We start from the raw sequence: 20,565 nt of genomic DNA on the forward strand, positions 1-20,565 counted from the left end.
CCTATTCATCTCAGAGCTTCAGACAAAGGATGCATGGCTGAGGGAGAAAGGGTGGGAGGGCGCAGCTGATGTGTGCTCTGAAACCACAGTGATCATAACCTGCTCTTGGTGATGGCTTTTCTAGGGGGAAGCAGCAGTGTGATTGAGAAGGACCCTCAGCATTTAACATAAGAATATGGACTTCATTTATAATAATGCAAAAGATGAAATATGTAGTGTGGAACTCAATTAACATAAAAATTTATAACAAACCTGCCAAGTGGGGAAAGAAGTGATGGACTGAGTTTGGAAGTTCATTTCAACTGTGAGGCTGTTATAAAACCATTTTCAATAATGAGTTCAAGACTGAACATGGTGGAATTTGGATCAATGCCCTCTGAGATGGTACAGTGATACTACTGTATGGTGGTACTGCTTACTGTTGTTTTGGACTCAGATCATCAGGTCAACTTCCATGAAAGCTGTGCACTAATTGCTTCACAGTAAAGAACTGAGAAAAACCCAGCCGTAGTCCTACTGCATTTGTGAGGAACAGTAAGAAACATGAGGTATTTGGGTTACATACTAGATCTCTTGTTGAAATAGTCCACTATGAAAAATAATTTCACTTTTGCAAAATTTATGAATGAATGTTCTCAAGATCTTTTGCTTTAAATAATTCATGGTGAAATTAGAATGTAACAATGTGAATACTTATTCTAGCTCAAAATGTAAAAAAAAAAAAAAAAAAAAAAGTGTTTGGGGATATTTTCTAAAATCCAAAGCTTTCATTCCTATTTTATCCCGTGATGAAAAAAAAGCCTTCATGCTTTTTTGCCTTTTGGGCCCAATTTTAGAATCATAAATTGTACATTAGGCAATCTTTTGATACACTCACACCCTGCCAATGGCTATTTTCACATTTTAAGTCATACAGTGCACCACAACACCTCACATTCTCTTCAATGATAGAAATTTGTTTTATTATCAAATATTAGGCACTAAAAGCATGTCAGTATGATGCAACATGATGTTCCTGTTATAGATCATTTTTAGCACCACAAAACCATTATGATATCTGGTACTACCACTCTTATATATCCTTATTCAGTTCTATCTGCATGTTACAATGAGGTGGTTGCGTTGCTGCTAGGAATAACTAGTATATACAATCCTCCAAACATACAGTCTTCCAAAATCATTCCTAATGTATGCTCATATTTTTTTGAGTGCGACACTAAGTAAATGTGTTGCAGGCTGTACCTTTGCTTTTATTGTTTCTGTGATATATATTTAATATATCTTACCATTATGATCTTGTAAGTCACTCTGGGGTGGCACATCTGCAACATAAATAATGAATACATTTACTTAAATAGATAACATTAATCATAGACAAGCACAGAAAAGTGTCTAAAATATTTTATTGAGAATTTGTGTCATTGATCTCATGGTACCAATGACAGTGTAAATGAGATGGAAGGAGAATGACACATCACATATATCCAGTCATAATTCTCCTTGTGTTTGGATACCGGAATGAAGGCCCAGGACAATCTAGTTCTCAGTTTAGAGTGCTGCAGAGGAAATGTGCAAGCTACCATTCTTGGGAACAAACACCGGCTTGTGTTACCGCCCTCATTAGCGGGAACCACATCTAAATAAGGAATCCATAGCTTAAGTGTTTGACCTCCCTGACGTCTTCTTAAATGCATAAAAACTGTTCGGATCAATAAATAAGGCCCACCAGGAGAAATACGAGGCTTTAATTCATCATCAGCCCAATGTGATGGAGATATGTTGTGTCCCTAGGACAACGAAGCTCTGGTGCTTAAAATGCATTTCCTTGAGAACCCCCTGCCACCTCGCACACAGACACACACACACACACACACATACACACCAACACACACACACATCAACAATTTGTTGTTGATGATGCTCCATTCACAACTCTTAAGATCCTTGACAATTAAAACTGCTTCAGAGGGAGAACCTCATTTTCGATTAAAGATCGGAATCTGATTGCAGGGATATCACTGGCACAAAATATAGCCTTATGTAGCTGCCTTTGATTTCTTAGTTGCATACTGCAGATCTCTTCTAAAATCTAAATTCTGATGTGCTTTTCTCAATATATTTATGAACATCAAGTGTTATCAACCATCTTTTTATATGTGCACTTCATCTCTTCACTTAGTTTTACTAAACACTGTCCTCGTAACAAAGTTAGCTTTTTATTTTGTACAGTATGTTCTTTCAATTTGACTGAATACAAACATCATATGAAAATATTGTTTATTTATAGAGCTGCTCTTGCTTTTTGTACACTGACCAAACTATCATTTTAAAAAAGAGAGAGCATGATCACACACACACACACACACACACACACACATTGGCACTGAATGCTGGACGAGCCTATTTCTGTTTATGCACAGCAACTTTCAGTCAATTTAGGAGACAGTTTTTTTTTAACAGTCTCAGATGTTCCTGCCTCGAATATATATCTAATAAGACCAACATCTGAAAACTTAATAGAAGACTTCAATTCGCCGCACTATTCATCTGACAGACAGTGCAGCACCAAAAAGGCTTTGTGGTTAGAGTTAGTCAGCGGGTTTGGACTCCGTTGGACTTTCACTTTGAGGTGAGAAAATGCACTGTACCTTTCCCCCTCACTCGTACGATATTAACTTTCACACTTTAAGGGAAATGTCTCAAGAGAAAAGACACTAACCCTCATATTCAACGGAATAACCTAAGAGGTTAATGCGTATTTGCACTTACTCGATCAAACACAGTGAAACCGATTACCTTAAGCCTTAACGAGATCAAAACCTGTGTCTGTAGGTCAAGCCAGAGACGGAGCTCGAGGAGATGACACACGTGAACGAGGTAATTTTTCTCTGCATACACGTGGTAGTGTTATAACCAGGACTACCGCAGCTATAAAAATTTTGCTCTACAAAAATTTTGCTCATAAAATTCCTTCCTTGAATTTGGAAGTACGTTTCGAAGTACGGACGATGCAGGCGCTGCTTTTCTGGCGGCTTTGAAACGGTTGGGGGGTTTTTTGATCAAATGTGTTTAATTAGCTATGTCTAATAACTTTTTCAGAATGAAAGGGAACAGGCCTCATATCATATATTATCAGGGAAATATGCAGATTACATATTTACTAGTACGTGGTGTTCATTTATGGCCGTGCAGGACACTTGAACTGAAACGAATTGGAAATAAGTTCGTTTGAGAGTGCACTCTGTGCTATGTTGTAGTTTATCCGAATGCAGTGCACTCCGAACGAACTTATTTTCAGTTCGTTTCATATATCACGAAAATGGAAGTGAAACTGAACACATCATAACAGTCGAATTCTTGTTCATGTGTTCAGTCCACTAAATGCTGCACGCGGACCAGAATTATTTTGGGATGAAGTTGTAACATTTCAGAATGAGCAGAACCGTAAAACCTTTTCTGTGGAAAACGTAGGCATAACTTAGACACCCAGCATTTGCTTTTCCAGTTTTTGTTGTGGCGTTGTACTGTTGAACTGTAGTAGCAACGAAACGTGATGAATGAGCGCTGTGACCAGCCGTGGAAGCCACGTGTCCTTTTGGAACGGATCAACACTGGAGGCAGAGTCCTGAAGCGCATTCAAAAAAGTAATCCAAGTTCATCGACGGTGCCTTTTTGACTTTCGCTTGTTTTAAATACGTAGGCATGTTTTTTGCGATTATGTCACAATTTAATTCGCACATACATTATGCTCACCCACTTTACACACCTAAGCAGTTAATCTTTCGCTCCTTTGGAATAGTCTCTGTCCACTATCATTTTGCTCTTTACAACAGCCTCAAACAGGTTCTCTGCTCCTAGATGTCTTACAATATCAGTAGCCATACAGTACTGCATACGGATAGTATGTATAATTATGTGGATAACTTGAAACTAGATGTTACGGATGCAGACAATCAAATAATAATAATTAAAAAAATGACTCCATTATGTGGAATTGTACATGAATATAAAGTCACCAAGTAGTCCTATCAAGTATCTTCACTATTTTGATTCATCATGCTTCTTTTTTACTTGTTTTAGATGCTGTCAGATTAAACAAATCCTCATTATTTCACCACTGGTCAATCAATCCAGCATGTATTATGGCTGGTGATTTTTTTTTTCTTGCACTGTATCTGTCTATGCCATGCAACAATGTTTTTCTGTGGTTCTACAGGAATTGGTTTGCAGAAAACAGCTGTTCCTTGTTCGCACATTACGTTATTGAATTTTTTTTTTCATAGGATGTTGGCAGTCCATCACCTCTTGTGAAACCCGACACTGAATTAAAATCAGCAAAAATGTCAAGCCTGCTAGAAATCCGCGTATCTTGTAGGTGCGTGCAAGAGCGGTTATCTGTCAGACACCCAGAATCCAGGAGGTAAACAGGAAGAGAAATGTGCTGATCTGATGGTAGATCTATTGCAAACAATGGCTGACTAACTATTGTTCAGTTAATTCTATCTCTAAGTTGATTGTTATGGTATTTTATCACTTTCAGCATTGGGAAGAAATGAAAATAAACAGCCCAGGCATGATTTCTTATTCTCGGTGCAAATACAGAGCTCATTTCCTCCCATTATTTATCAATCATCAAGGTGTGTTAGCGTGATTATTATTTAATGGTAAACCACACTTTGGATTGAAGCAATATTCAATGCGTATTCAATGTTCATTTTCAAACTGAACTACAGTTGTTCACATGCCAGAGTTTGAGGAAGAGACAAATTTAAATTCCCTTCAAAGGAAATGTGCATTTGAAAGCATGACCTCATCCCATGCAAATCATGGTGCTAAGCTAAGGTTGTTGTGTAACACCAGCAACAACAACAACCACAATAATTACAAAGAAAATAATAGTCCATCATCATCATCTTAACAGAGTAGAATGAATATTTAATGTCCAGCTGGTCCCAAGTTAACATAAAATCCACAAAATCAATTCACAAGGACAATTACATGAATTTACTCTGAAATCACACAGCAATATAGTGTAATATTGTACAGTAATAGCAATAAAATGCATAGCATTTACTGTACATAACAACGTTGCATAGATCTGCCAGCCAATAGTGTTGAAGTCGCAAGTAAGCCTATCACTAAAAACATTGAGTACTATTAAAAGCTGAGGAGAACTTGACAAATAGATCCTTGAGCAAGGTGACTGTAGCATCTTCCACTCCTTACCTAGTTATACACACAAACAGTAGCAGGTCAAATTCTGGGTACTTTTCACTGCTAAAGAAAAAATAAGTTGAATAAAACCAAAGTACATGCAGTCTTCTAATTATTGGCTGCCAGTAAGATCAGAGCTCTTTGAGTTTGATGCAGTAAACTGACTCATGGACAATTACTCAGAATCTGAACTGAAATTTCAGTAACTGAAACAGTAATTCAGCTAGAAAAACATTGTACATGAAATATTAAATAAAAATTTTCATTGCTTCTGCAAGCACAAAGACTAGTTTACTCTCACCAGCGATAACTATTCTCCTTTCATGCTGTTGTTGCAACCCAGCAGTTGATATCCTCCCATCCTGCACTGAACCTGAATTTCCTCTATTCAATTTTCTCCACTTTGTTTGTACCTTTGCAAAGCAATCTTATTCCTGTCTTAGCATTTCTCTTGCCATCTCTTCTATCCATAGTATCATATTAATAAATACCCTGGTAAAACAATGGTCAGACTGCAAAAATAACTGACCTTATCACATTGCACATTATGTAATTACAACTGTGTCCTTAATACTTTCGGGTTTGTTGTTGAGTCTGTGTTAATGGCTGTCTGCTCTACACATGTGTATACCACATGGACAATAAAATATTCATTAATGATCATATATCAGCATTATGAATGGGTTTTCAATTCATAACATAATGTAAAAGTTTTAAATACACAATTTATCAACTTCCAAGTAATATTTTAGATGATTAATCTGCTTAATCAATGTATGCACTGCGACAGTTTTTTTTTCACCAACCACTAGTCTACACTGCACAGTAAAATCAACACTCAACAGGAAAACTTGCTTCCTTGTCAGATAGGTGATGGTGACGTGATAGGTCATTAGTACATGTCATTTTTAATATGATAATCATATGCTGACAGCTGTACTCCTTCCCTATTTAGCCAACATTCTGGAAGAATGGCTGTGCATTTGTAATGCTCTGCTGCATTTTTGGTTTCACACTTAATGACCCACTGCCTAAAGAATTACCTTTCCCATGTTGGTTGTTACTGCTGTGTAGCATGTATGGGCACAACATGTGTAATGTGCGTTTTGTCTGTGACTACAAATAGAAATAAACAGAAATGTCTTTCTTAAATATTCAGGTGCAACAGAAAGTGGCCTCTGTAGAAGGGGCAGTGAAAAATACAGAAAACAATATCAGAATATTTATAAACTAATATGGTGTTGGGCCATTCTTCGTCATCAGAACAGCCTCAGTCCTTCTTGCAATGCTGTTAGAAAACTTTTGAACTGTCTTTAGTGGCATGGTTGGGCATTCTAAAAGAAAGGACGTCTCCAGGTCTTTGAGGCGGTGGAAATCTACTCTACACTTCAAGAATGTACCATAAATGTTTAAATGATGTTTACATCTGGTGATTTGGGAGGCCAAGGAAAATGTTTGACTTCATCCTGGTTTTAGATCTCTCATGTTGCTTAACTCACACGTTAAACTGTTGATTTAAAAAAAAAATTATAGCAGAAATACATAGGTGATTAGTATTGATATAATTTTGAAACCCATATGTAGAGTCCTTTTTAAGTGTAATTTAGTTATTTCAAAATATGGCCTTTTCATGTGGCATTGCCATTATTTTGTCTACCCTCTGCAGTTATTAATACCCCTGAATACATAGGAAGAAATATGATATAAAGGGAAAAAATACATGTTAGATTTTAAAATTTGCTCTCTGGGATCTAAAATTATCCAATGTGTACATTTTCTTATATACTAAAAAAATCTTTCCTGTTTAATCAGGGGTATGAGTACATATGAAGGGCACAGTAGATGTGTACGAGAATGACAGTTGATTAGTTTGTGTTCAGTGGTGATCTGTGATAAATTCATTGTAAATGTGCAAAAAACATTGAGGGCGATGCTTGGATTTTATTAGTTGAGGCAAAGAGAGGTCATTTCATGCAGTGGTGTTCACATGAAGGCTTCTAATGGTGATCTGGACTGAGCTCTCTGTAGTTCAGTAGGCAAATGCACAGAACTTTGCAAAGATGACTTGAGCATCAGAATGAGGCTGCATGCTGTTAAACCATAAAATTGATGGCGCCGCTGTTGAGACTGCCGTAACCCGTCGAGGATTAAGTTTGTGGAAGTTCTCCCCCTCTCCTTGTTGTCTCCTGCTTCCCCTTCTCCTTAATGGAGCATGAGTGAACATGACAGGGAGCTGTCAAAGCGCTTTCCGTAAACAACGCTAGATTTTCACGCTCTTTCTCTTTAGGGAGACGAACTGTGAAAGCTACATTTACCCAGGGTGCTGTTCTGCATTTAAATAACCAGATCTTCGCAAATGTGGCCTCCCATATTTGCTCCTCATACATCACATTTAGGGTGTCAGAAAGGAGTGTCATGAGCTCTGTTTTGTTGACTTGTTTCTATTTAGATTTTTTTTTATCTTTGTGGGGTGTACGCAGCCGGCTATGAAAGCAGTGCTCGTGGTCCATGGGGGAGCCTGGGCCATCCCTGACAGCATATCGGTGGCGAGCGTCGAGGGGGTGAAGGCTGCTGCTCTGAGTGGCTTCTTGGTTATGAAAAAAGGCGGGACTGCTCTGGACGCTGTGGAAACAGCTGTCAAAGCTATGGAGGATGACCCGGTGTTTGACGCGGGTAAGGCACCTGACAAACACAGCTTCCCCTTGCAGTACATTGCGGCCATGCCACATCCAGATGACGTTACCCCTCAACATGAAACCTACAGCTGTACAATCTCACAACCCAGGGAAGATACGGCTGTGAAGCCACACGTAGATCATAAGTTATGAACATAAAATGTTGAGGTGGCCACAGACTCATGAGTGTATTAAATGGTCAATAACATTCCATTGTTTACATATACATTTTTCTACAGCATATTCTATTCACAAAGTTTTTTTCATTAAAATCTAGAAAGTGTGTCATTCTAACTAGTGCAGTCTTATAAAAATGAGCACATAAAATGAAAGTCTCAGTTCTATTTTACAGAACTGCCTCTGATTGCATTCATGTATTTGCATGTTTCTTGCATACAGTAGGATTCCGCTGGAAAGTGTCAATACTGTTGCATAGGTGCCAGGAAGAAGGGATCCTTTTAGTCCGGAGTGGGGCTATGTTTCCTTTCACACTCCTTATGTGTTGCTTTAATGATCGCTCTGAAAGCAGTGAGACATTTCAGATAATCATCGGATTACGGGCGCAGCAAAACAAGACAGTTCATTAAGACACCCGGCTTGTCAGGATCCATCTCATTTGTGATGGCCAGCTGCCACTTTGGGTGAAACGGCAGAACCTCTCTGAACCATTGGAGTGCCATCAGCACTTCATCTGAGATCGTTTTATACACTGCTCGGCTGGGAGCGACGGCTGATCAATACATGCCTAATGCAATCCCACCTCGTGTGGAGAGAAGCCGGGGCAGGTTTGAATGACCTCTGAGCCCCCGGCAGGAAATGTGCATATTTATGACTGCGTTTGCCGAATGCTAAAAGGAAAGGCAAGGAAGTTGTGCAGCTCTCCTTTTATGATGATAACAACAACTGTAGTTGAGTTAACAACATATTGATTTTTAATCCCTATTAAGGAATGTGGTGAAACCCTAATAAGTTCATATTGGAGATGAACCCGCTTGCAGAGTTTCATTCTGTGGTTTTCATTGCTGCACTATAAGAATGATTCTTTTTTTTCTGTCTGACTGAGTCACTTTAAAAAGCTCCTACCTTTGAGTTTTGTCTCATTATTTTCTTGTTATATTCACATTATTTAATTACCCATGACAGGGGAAGGCTGCAATTATTTTCAATATGTGAAAAATTGAACCAAATAACATTCCTCCAATGGCAATGTTGGCAATTATTTTAATTATAATGTCCTTGACCATTTTAAACCCTCAGTTGAGTGATTACAAAACAATATGAAGGATGTGATCTGTATTTAAATTTGTATTGTAAACAGAGAAATATTAGACATTTGGATAAATTAAAGGCTTAGCGAACAGCCAATATTGATTGTAATACAAATGAGATTTGTTAGATAGATTAGCCTGCCACAACTACAATATTTGTAAGGTGTACAATCCTCAGTATGTGTCTTCTAATTCCATATTTAATGGCACACTGTCTGAGCCTTAAACGGGTTAAAGGTAATACACTACAGTCTCTGATGTAACTATGCATCAGTTGTATGGATTTAAATGCATAATCCTTAAGGACTATATTGCTGATTGTAAAACACCCAGGAGGACTGCTGTAATGAATTGCTGTAGATACTACACTGAAGTAGATGTTATTCATTGATAAGTTCACAAATGGTCCTGGTGAAATGCACTTTGCATTACAATATTTTACTAAAGGACAGGTGCAAACCTGAGTATGGCTGTAGAAGCTTAGATTACCAAACATTGTTTCCCCTGTAAAAATACAGTAGCCACTGACTTCTGTTAGAATGAATAACAGCTCTGCTTCAGCCGAATGCATGGTTCATTTAAACAAAGTCAGTGTCTTTCCTCTTTTGTTATTGTGTGTACATGTCTGCTTTAGTGCTTTGTTCTGAGTTGCATCTGCTGAAATGGATTGTGAAAAGGTTCTGCCCACATGCACTCACAGCATTAAACACGAAGCACCAACTCTTCTGGTAATATCTTTTACCCAAAGAACCAAGGTTACTTTGCTAACGACTCCCTTAACCCTCTTTAAGATATGCTGTCAATGTATAATCTGTGCAGTATGCTCAGATGGGCAAAGGTTCCAGTTTCAAACATCTAAATGTGTGTGTGTGTGTGTATCTGTCTCTGTCCGTGTGTGCATATGTGCCGGTGTGTATGCCTGGGCACATGTGTGTGTGTTTGTGTACATGTGGTGTTAATGTGTGGAGAAGGTGCTACTCTTGTTAGTTTTTATTTCATCTATAAAATATTCATATCCAAGATGACTTGCAGAGCTTAATGTATTAATTTTCTTTTTTACGTATTATCCATTCACGCAGATGGATATTTACTGAAGCAATTCAGAGTAAGTACAACTGCTGACAGGGAGTCACGCCTATAGCTGAAGTGGAGTTCCATAACCTTCACACCATACCACTATGCCCAGTGAATGGGTATGAAATGATAGTTGATATATTCAGATTTCACACTGTATTTTTAAGCCATTATTTCAAAATGATGGTGCTCCATCCTGTTTGAGCAGTACCAACACTCCTACAAGTGCAGGACACTCTTATTGCCTTATTGACACTCCTTAAATTATAGCCCTTCTCTGTAATAATTACAATAAGAAACGTACCGATTACCTGTTTTCTTCCACTATGCCCACAAGGAGTGTCCCTTTTGACACATCTTGGACACGCACTTGGAAGTGTCTATGTGTGAGATTGTGTTTCTGGGTGGGTTTATGTGTATGCATGCGTGTTTGTGTGTTTGTGTATGTGTGTGTGTGTACATATGCTGCAGGAGCATGTGTTCAGATCCTTTGAAATGTAGTGAATGGCTCTCCTTGGAGCGCACAGGGTTGAGCAGCCCTGAGTCGTGTTAAATGGCCTGGTGTGGTTGCAGGACACGGCGCTGTGCTGAATACTGATGGCGAAGTGGAGCTGGATGCCATCGTCATGGATGGCAGGACTCTCGCAGCTGGAGCAGTGTCCTCCGTCAGGAACATCGCCAACCCAGTGACGCTCGCCCGCGCAGTGATGGAAAAGGTACTTTGCAGGATTGTTGTTTTTCCTGTCCTCCTCTACACAATCAACAATACTCTAATCTAGAATCTCTGGTGGCAGGAGGGATACAGGTATTGATCAGAAATCTAAAAAAATTGGTAGTTGAATTACTGCTCCTTTTGTTTGCTGGTTTATTTTGTACATGGCAGGAATTCCAGCGGTTATCAAATCAAAATAAAACAAAAACAAAAAACATTTTTTTGCCACCAGCTAAGTTGTATTTGCTTATGAAAGTCTGGTGTTTTTTGTATGGGGAGTATTATAGATTGTCACTTTTATTTATACAAACTTTATACAAATTGAAAAACTTTATACAAATTGAAAAACTTTTTAATCCTCTAGTCAACTATGCCATTGATAACGTTAAGGCCACATTGTACCTATACTACTACTTATTATTATTATTATTAGTAGTAGTAGTAGTAGTAGTAGTATTTGTAGTAGTAGTAGAATTATGTGAACATATTTCCTCTTCATTAGCCTTATAGATTTCAGTTCACGTCTTCATGGTGATATCAGTCTGAGTATCACTTGCTTTTATTGCTTTGATATTAGATATTAAGATTTAGTGTTCACAGGCAGGACGTTTAGAAAAAAGTAATTTTCTGAGCTGTTGTCCAGCTCATTTAATTTTTTTCAGTAGAGTATTTATTGGGGTGAAAGTCCAGTGTAAAAGCTCTGCATGTTAGTGTGAATAAATAATTAATTCCACAGTTCTTTAATGCATGCATGGAAAAGGTGAAAAAGTACATAAACTATTTTTTTCTTTACAAAGTTTTTAATGAAGTTGGAAAAAATATATTGTATTGAGTTCAAAGATAACATGCAGTTCCTGTGCAGACAGCATTAGTACTCATCTGTAAAGGAGTCATTTTAGCTCTGGCTTTAAAAAAGAGGAGAATCAAGGGGAAATCAGTGGTGGCTGATTTTAATATTGATTTCAATCAGCGCCCTTTGTCATGGTGAAAATTAACGTTGTAGAATTTTACCCCCCCTTTCCCTCTCAGGATCTGAAAGACAGGACTGTGAGCTAAGCAGCTCTGCCTGGTGTGGGCCTGGGAAATAAGTCTATATTATACTGATGATGGAGACATTTTGTATTTGTGAGATAAAGGAGGTGGAGAATGCCCAAATCAGCCCCACGGTGAAGTCATTTTTAACAAGAAAAATGTAAGAACAGGGCATCTTAGTCCCTTGTGCAGCCTGACGACCAATCATGTAATGCTGCCAACATCCGCTCCACTCAAGATGTTATCTGCGAATGGATAGGAAACATGGCCGAGACGAAGGCATATTACAAAGGAGCGACAGGACAGACTATTAAGCATGGCCCAAAATAGCATATTACATGATTTATTCATTCACCTGACACTTGCAATGAAAGCAACTGACAGAAGTTATAATTACTCGTTTTGCCATGTGGAGTGTTCTCTTTTTCATGGGCCAAATGGGTACAGCAGTTACACCGGAGTGGATTGGATCTCATTATCGTCTGGTCAGGAAACAGAGCCATAACTGTGATTCAGCACTGATTTATATTTCTATTGACAGAGTTAATCACCTGGCCTGCCACTGTAAAGGATTAGAACTCCTGAGTTATTCAGGTGAGCATGTCCTGGAGGCTTATTGGTGTATTTTGGCTCCATTAAGTTCCTAATTGGCCAATCAGTTCATTGTAACCTAGGATTGGCTGCAGCTCCTAAACAATCATCATTTGTTTGTGAGTTATTTCGAGAGGATAATGGTGTTGTGAAAATGGAACCTGTAGAAAAATAGGTAGATGGAAAGCTCAATGCTTTTTCTTTTTGAGCTAAAGCTGTTGTTTTGTTTGAAAATATCCTCGTGATATCTCCAGGTAGGGAAGATGTGTTTCCCAAAACCACCAAAACACCCTGAATCCACCTCTAGCACTCCAGAGAAAACACGAGAAAATGAGCGAAATGCCTGAGAACTGATGATTCCAAGCACCTGCATAATCCGCCCTGAAAGACCTTGGTCCAACTTTGGACTGGCAGATCTGCTTAACAGCCCAATATTAAAAATTCATCAGGCCTTGATCAATGCAGCGATCAAGCTTCACTGACCTCTTGTTCTTTTCCTGTGATCTAAAATGTGCTTCATCTGACGGAGAAAAATGACATTAATAACCACTTTAATATTTAAAACTTTCTAAACGGGACTAATGGTTGAATGTCAGTCTGCTTTTACCTAGGGAACAAATATGGAGGAGGATATGAAAGAGATTTTTTACTCTCCTCATACTTAATGGTAGTGTGTGCCAGGCTGTAAGCACCAAATTTCATACTTATGAGGCTTGAGTGGGTGTCTTTAATGTGTAAATATTGACATCAGCAAATTATTACTTATTTTTAGTGGTAAAATACAGGTTGTTGCTGTCAGGAGTCATGTGCATGCACCATGAGTGATTTAACGGCTGATCTCTGAAATATAAGAGTTTATGCACTGAATCCAGTTCTGTAATGAATGCCCTGGATTCAGTTCAGTGCATTTCTTAACTGAAATTAATCAGTGGAATCAGTGGAATTTAAACACATTTGTTTTTTGGCAGTAAAATTTATAGAGCAATCTGATAAATATTGTTTTAGAGATATCTCTAGGAATCTGTGTATGGCAGTGATGGCCTCTGCAGATGGCAGGAAATGAATTTCAGCAATTCCATCTTTCGGTAGCTAGAGAAAAGGAAAATAAATAATTTGAAGAGGTTTAGAAATTGGAGAGGAACAAGATAGAGTAGACAATCTGCCAATGCAAGCTGAACTCAGGGGAAAAGTGGATGGTTCACAAAGCAGTAATCATAAACAATAATTTTCTCATAATTATAAACTTCTGCATGCAACCTAACAGGGAAACTGAACAATAAGGTGATGTGAGAGAAAAAATCTTGACTAGAGGATCAGTAGAGGGAATATAGTGGTGCCCCCTGGTGGGTCAGAGGTGGATTGTATGAAGGTCTGACCTCGAGGGCACTGTGTGTTGTGTTTTAACTAATGCCATAAGCTCACAGTAGTGATATGTAATGTCTTGCTTTAAGTTAACAAAGGTCGGCCCATCATGTTTTTGTATTCCCTGAAGATATACTAAAAACTAATTTCCAGAAGGGGATTTTGTACCTCTGAGATAGTACTAAATAGCCTGAAATGTTATCAAGATTAATGGACTGCTGAGAGCATGGAACCTTCACAAGAAGACTGTCCAAGTCAACAGATTCACACCTTGTACATGGAGCTTAGGAAATCTAACTGCCACAGCCACTGTCCTGTATCTTGCTGTTTAGCCCATACAGTTTAGATAATCTCACCTTGGGGGTAAGTCATCTTGCAGTTAGGGAAGGATTTTCTCTATGTCTGTCCATTTTTTATGAAAAATGAAGCAGGAAACCTATTGTGGGTCAGTATGAGGTTGTTTTATAGTGTGCCTGCAGACTACAGAGAGCTGACTTTACTGTGAAAATGCTGAGAGGTGTTACCCAGCTGCCTTGAGATTAATGTACATTATGCATTAATGTACACACTTACAATTGTAGCTCGTGTAAATATTTCATTTTCCATTAAAAAATGAGAAGTGATGATTTATTACCTCAACAAATGGGAGAATGAAGGTTGGAGTTTTAACACCAAGAGTCCCATTTCCAACCCTGAAGGTAATAATCCAATTTGAAAGGTGATTGCTAAACCTCGATAACAATCCTACGCTGATCTGAATTGAAAACTCTTTGGCAGAAGGTGAACAATAAGGGGGAGAAAATAGAAAAAGCAGAAAATCCACTTGGTAACACCATCTCTAGTCTAAATAAAGACACACAGACGTACATGTAATGATTGAGCATGATCAAATGCGTGACAGTCCAATGGGATTTTCATTGTGTGGATGTAATAAAGGGAAAGAAGTACATGGGAAGCTGAAAGTGGGCTGTTGTGAATGATTAAATCAAACTGAATTAGCCTTCATGTAGTGAAAAAGTGTACAGTTTTCAGTGTTTTTAGTAGCACAATTCATCCTCTGAAACACCTGTCAAATTTGCTACAGTCGTGAGAATCATGTGTGTGTGTGTGTGTGTGTGTGTGTGTGGTTGGCAGAAGGATGCCTTGTTCTTCATGTATCTTAAGTGCATTCCCTCTGTAAAGAACATCCACATGCCAATGAGCAGGTTGATGAAAATTGGATAGAAAAAGCCAGAATTGCACTTGGGTGAATGGAAGACTTTGGAGTTCTACTGCTCTGTTTAAAGAGAGGGTGTCTGGCAGAAGTAATTCATAGTGCAGTTGTAGATTTAACTTTAGGTGTGACCTGTGGCCTACAGATCATTTACGATATTTATGATACATAGCAGGCAGGTCACAGTATTGTGTCAGCCCTGTTTGCCACATTTCTTGGTAACCTTTAAGGGGCCGTGATACATAACAAAGACCTAATCCCACTGCTTTAAGGGTGACATCTGGGACTTCTAACATGATGGATGGCAGCATGCTTTTGTAACTGTCTTCCTGCACCTGCCTTTATGTGATCCTTTTACAGTAATGGAGAAATACGCACATATATATATATAAACACACACATGCTTCCCCAGCTCAGCATGAGTTCTGTTGAACTCCCCATAAATCTTATTTCCATTATATCTCTGAGATGTAATCCCAGAGCCATCAGAGACATTGTATACATTGTTTACATTGTATACATTGTATAGGCTTAAGGCTAAGATGATGGCATACAACATATTATTGAAAGGTCAGTAAATGAGCATTGTTGTGCTCTATCCTGTCATTTGTGAGTGTCATATATATGTAACTGGTACAGGCTAGTTTGTTTACAGGGAAAAAAATCTGTCTGATCATTCAGCATTTCTCTGGATCATTTGGAAAAAAAACCCACATTACAAAGCAGGTATACTGTTGGTAAAAAAAAAAAGAATGAAGAAATATGGCATGAGAACTTTCTTTATTTGTGCAAGGAGAATCAGACCTACAGTGAAAATGGTCTTTCTAAAATAATAATGTTTCATTAGAAAGATGGACTAAACCAGTTTTGCATTGTTATTTATGTCTGGCCAGTGTTTTTAAATGTTTGATCTTATAGATCATTTTTATGCGCATATTAATATAAATAAATTAATCTTATTCTGTGGTTTATATGTCTTTCTTTATGCTTTACCTTGCCTGAAATGGAATCAACACAGACAGACCATGTCATGTTGACAGACAGAGGGGCTAACCACTTTGCAGACAGCATCGGCATACCCAAAGTGCACACCGATGCGCTTGTGACAGATGATGAGAGAAAGGAGTGGCATCGCTACAAGATGTACTCGCTTGGAGTCAAGGATCTCTTCAACTCACAGTGGTAAGACTGTTTCCAATCTAATTACATGTATGCCTGTTGCAGTTTTCAAGGCAAAAGCAATAATGTTAGTCACACTCCTCATCACATTGCATTGTAATACTGTTACTAACATGTTATGATAGAAGTTGCTGACTGCTTCACTGAGGGACATAATCAGTAACTGAAATGAAGGCATGCAAAGGGAATTTACCTACAGTATTACATTAAGAGAAGACAAGATTGTATTTTTAATTTATGTATTTCCATTTCTGCCCCCCTTTTCACCCAACTTCTTGTAATTGCCAGTTGTATATTAGGCTCATCCCACCATGAAAATATAAATAATCCGATCTGTTACTTTTTATAATAATAATAATAATAATAATAATAATAATAATAATTAATTGACTGGGTATAACTGCTTTGAAATTACAGCAGTTTCTAGCAAAATCAGATCCACTTTGATTACTTTGTGCATGGCAATTATGAGTGTTTCTGTAAGGGAAAAAGATTTACTGCTGATGTGTTTTTTTTTTTTTTGCTCCTACTGGGATTAAAAAATCACTGCAGTGTGTGAGATATTGGATTTAGAATGCCCATGAGTTCCATTTCATGGTTAGGGCTGTCTTCACAACTGCACTCTCTGCAAACTTGGAGTCTTGGACTTGGAATCTTGGAGCCTCATTAATCATGGGGTAATTAAAAGGTCCTCAGGATATTCTTCTATTAGGAATGTGATCACCATGCCTCTTGCAGCGTGCTAAAAGCCCTAAGGCAGTGTGAGAAGACCACGGAGTTTAGTGTTGCAATAAACCACAGCATCCTATCATCTTTCCTAGGTGTACCCCTTCCAATGTGGCATGCCGGTCACATTAGCTATCCTTTTCAGGTTCTTCTCTTCTTTTAAACATTCACTGCCTCAGCTGAGCAGATACGAGTCCACGATTACAGTCATTTTTAATCATGTATATGTTACCACATGAAGTATGCTTTTCAAATGTTCACATGGGCATCTTGGAATAATGTGCAGTTTTCCCTTGGGGATTCATTTCTTTTTTTGTTCATTTAATTGATTTTACTTCTGAGGTTTCTGTGGGGTTACAGATGTTATCAGATAGATTTCACTCTAAAACCTGTTAAGGTCAAAACTGACAGCTCTCTGTGCAAGGTCATTGCATGTAGGACAACTTTATATTGGAAAAATGTGTGAAAGGGAATGAAGAATTTCAAGTACATTAGAAATAAATGTTGATAAGGCAGTTATTCAAGGGAAATGCCAAAGGTCACAGCTATAGAAAGTAAAACGTAAATGGGTACATTAATCTTTTGCCGTGAATATTGTAAAAGTAATGATCCAACTGAATAATTTTTCACCCCTTGTTTGACAAAATGAAATTCTTTTCAAAAAAGAATGAATTAGTTAATTTTTATCTTTCTTTTTGAAATAAACATTAAAATGCAATCATCAGGAAAGGAACTGAGGGATGACTACAAAAACGGGATGTTGAAGGTCTCCAAATGTATGCATTGCATAGGCAAATTTCACTGCCTACGGTAATATATATATATATATATATATATATATATATATATATAATATATATATATATATATATATATATATATATATATATAATATATAATAGCACACTCTGCCATAGATATTGTTATTGTTTACAACTGATGTTCTCCTCTCTGTGAATGTGTACAGAGAACCACTTCTTTAGAATGTTTATTATATTTAACTGCTACCTAAACTAAATGGTTTATAGGATTTTGTTGACTGTGGAGCAAAAAAAAAAAAATATCCCCAGTCTTGACACATAATGAAAAAGAACCAGAGTAACAAGAGCAAAATCTGATCCAAGGCAACCTATCCAATGAAATTTAGTTTGTAAATGACATGTGGAAAGTACAGCTACTCCTTGGCCTGCTACTGAGAAAATACTACTGATTATCATGAAAGTGCGTCGCTGTTTAGTGTTCTTATAATTGTCTTTATGTGGTGTTACTTGAAATGACCACACATCTTGCAAATCTCCAATGGTTTGTACATTGTACATTATTGTCATAATTTGATGTTCCAAATGTTTTTCTCTATCATTGTTTGACACTTTCTCCTGCTTAAGATCAGGCACGGCTTGGTATTATATTTTAAGAGCAATACCCTGGCAACGTTAGCTGATGTCTATTTATTCACCATTTCATTTCCTGAAAGTCAGGAATAGGGGTGTTGTAGTCAGTGTTGGTGAATTTCCTTTGTGTCTTCAACTGAAGGGGGACCATACAGGACCAAGTTACATGAAACAAACTGAAAACATATTGGGTAGCTTGTATGTGGAATTGTGTCCATTCTGTCTGTGTGAGATAATGTAGCCTAAATTTTTATTTGGACAAATTTGTATGCACTGACCTGTGTGGAATATATGATTAGTACATATAAGTCACTTAGTATTTGTGATGAATGCATTTAAAACAAACAAAAAAGCATTCACTTGTTTTGCTGGCTTCTTTACTATATATTTCAAGCAGACATTAGACTATACTCAAATCCAACCTGGCTTTTAAATTAAAACGCAATCATATACAGTAGTGTATGCATGTATGTCATTACTGGGGTGGTAAAAATCACCTTTTGTTCATTAAAGTTCATTAACTGAAGTGTGGCTGTGACCACTAGATCAAAATGTTATATTTAGTTTTATTTTAAATTGTTCATTTTTTCCTCTGTATAATAAAAAAATACACAAATAAGATTATCACAAAAAGTGACAATAGTTTGTTTAGATTCATCTAATTTACAATGCTGTTGACAACCAAAAAAGCTTCTCATAATGCACTGATGTCTGCCCTTTCAAGAGTTAAGAATCCAAAATGTCAGCTTTGGTAGGATTCAACTTACAGTGAAATTAAATTTATTTTGCTCACCCTGCACTGTCGAGAAAAACAACAGCTACCCCAAATTGTATATAATGAACTCTCCGCCCCAGAGACAGCTGTTGCATGGAGGCGTATCTTGGAGAAGCGGTTCGGACGACTTGATGGGGTGCAGGAAGCGGTCTGTTTGGGTGCTGTAGCGAGACCGAAGCAGCGTCGGCCTTTTGATAAATGATCTGACAGACACGGTGCAGTGATTCCAGGGGCCGTGTTCCGCGGCCGTCCCACTGAGCCGACAATGCGCTCCACCTAGGATCCCCACAGCAGATGCTGCAAAGCGGAATCATTGTGAAAGCACTCCGTCAGCTTTCGAAAGTGATAAGTTTCAGGATAAAAGAGACAGAAGAGAGGGAGAGAGGCAGGGAGAGATGGAAAATAATGTGTTTAATCTCATTTTCAAACGGGATGGATGTGCCGTGCCTTGGCATACTGGGAATTGCAGGAGGAGGAAACAGATGTGTCTGACTGAGAGATTGGCAATAGGAAGCAATCCGACAGCACTCTGCATTTAACAATGGCCTAGTGCCGAAAATGCTGAAATGCCTCTCCTTCTTTTCTCTCCACAAGTATGAATTGTAAGGTAAGACACTGATAAGAAAACATTATATTTTCATTTGTTTCTGGGCCCTCCCTTTCAGAACAACTGCACTAATCTGCTACTAGACCATAGGGACAGTCTTGATTCAATGATGCCTCCCCATGCATACTTCGGAGAGGAAGCTGGAAGCTAGTGGAGAAGTTGTGTAAAAACTCTGGCACTGGTTGCCTTTGTTACAGCCATTTGTTTCTCACTTCTTCAAGGTTTCTGGCCACAGCTGTATTTATCCCTCGGCAACCAGCAGGCAGCCTAGCATTACTGAAACAGCGGGATATGGACAAACAACTGGACAGGGTTGAGAAAGGTTCCCGAGAGTGCTGAAAGATTGTGTTTCGAAAACAGGTCATCAGTTTGCTTTTGTAGAAAAAAAAAGGATACTTATATCACCTGTAGTTATGTGAGTTAAGGCTCTTTCCTCGTTATAGAGGAAATCAGAGCAGTGTTTTCTGTGTCACTGCACATTTCATATAATCGGAAAACCCTTCTGACATCTTGCAAAAAAAAAAAACAAACACACAAACAAAAACAAAAACTGTGATGTCCATCTTAGCTGAAAATGTATTCAAAATGTATAGCTATGCTTGCTTTGAGGGTCTTCCTAGAAGTTCACAAGGAAGGAGTACCCAATATGCACCTCACAGGTAAAACTCTTTCCTATTTATTCTCTTTGATGCCAGCTTCATGTGCACTGTAATAAATTTCATGTAAATGAACTGTGGTGTATAAAA

At 38.1% G+C, this 20,565-nt stretch overlaps 1 protein-coding gene across 1 annotated transcript in view; it reads left to right on the plus strand.

The window, feature by feature from the left end:
- The first annotated feature begins 2,821 nt into the window (after window positions 1–2,821).
- The window catches only part of si:dkey-103j14.5 (isoaspartyl peptidase/L-asparaginase), a 31,987-nt gene continuing 14,243 nt past the window's right edge, over window positions 2,822–20,565 (plus strand). The window contains exons 1-4 of the mRNA XM_036547499.1: window positions 2,822–2,877; window positions 7,695–7,887; window positions 10,805–10,947; window positions 16,160–16,323. Of these exons, the coding sequence (XP_036403392.1) occupies window positions 2,860–2,877; window positions 7,695–7,887; window positions 10,805–10,947; window positions 16,160–16,323 (518 nt within the window). The 5' untranslated portion in view covers window positions 2,822–2,859. The remainder of the gene's footprint in view (window positions 2,878–7,694; window positions 7,888–10,804; window positions 10,948–16,159; window positions 16,324–20,565) is intronic.

Source organism: Megalops cyprinoides, chromosome 15 (genome assembly GCF_013368585.1).
Source record: "Megalops cyprinoides isolate fMegCyp1 chromosome 15, fMegCyp1.pri, whole genome shotgun sequence".
In the NCBI taxonomy this organism is placed as follows: Eukaryota; Metazoa; Chordata; class Actinopteri; order Elopiformes; family Megalopidae; genus Megalops; species Megalops cyprinoides.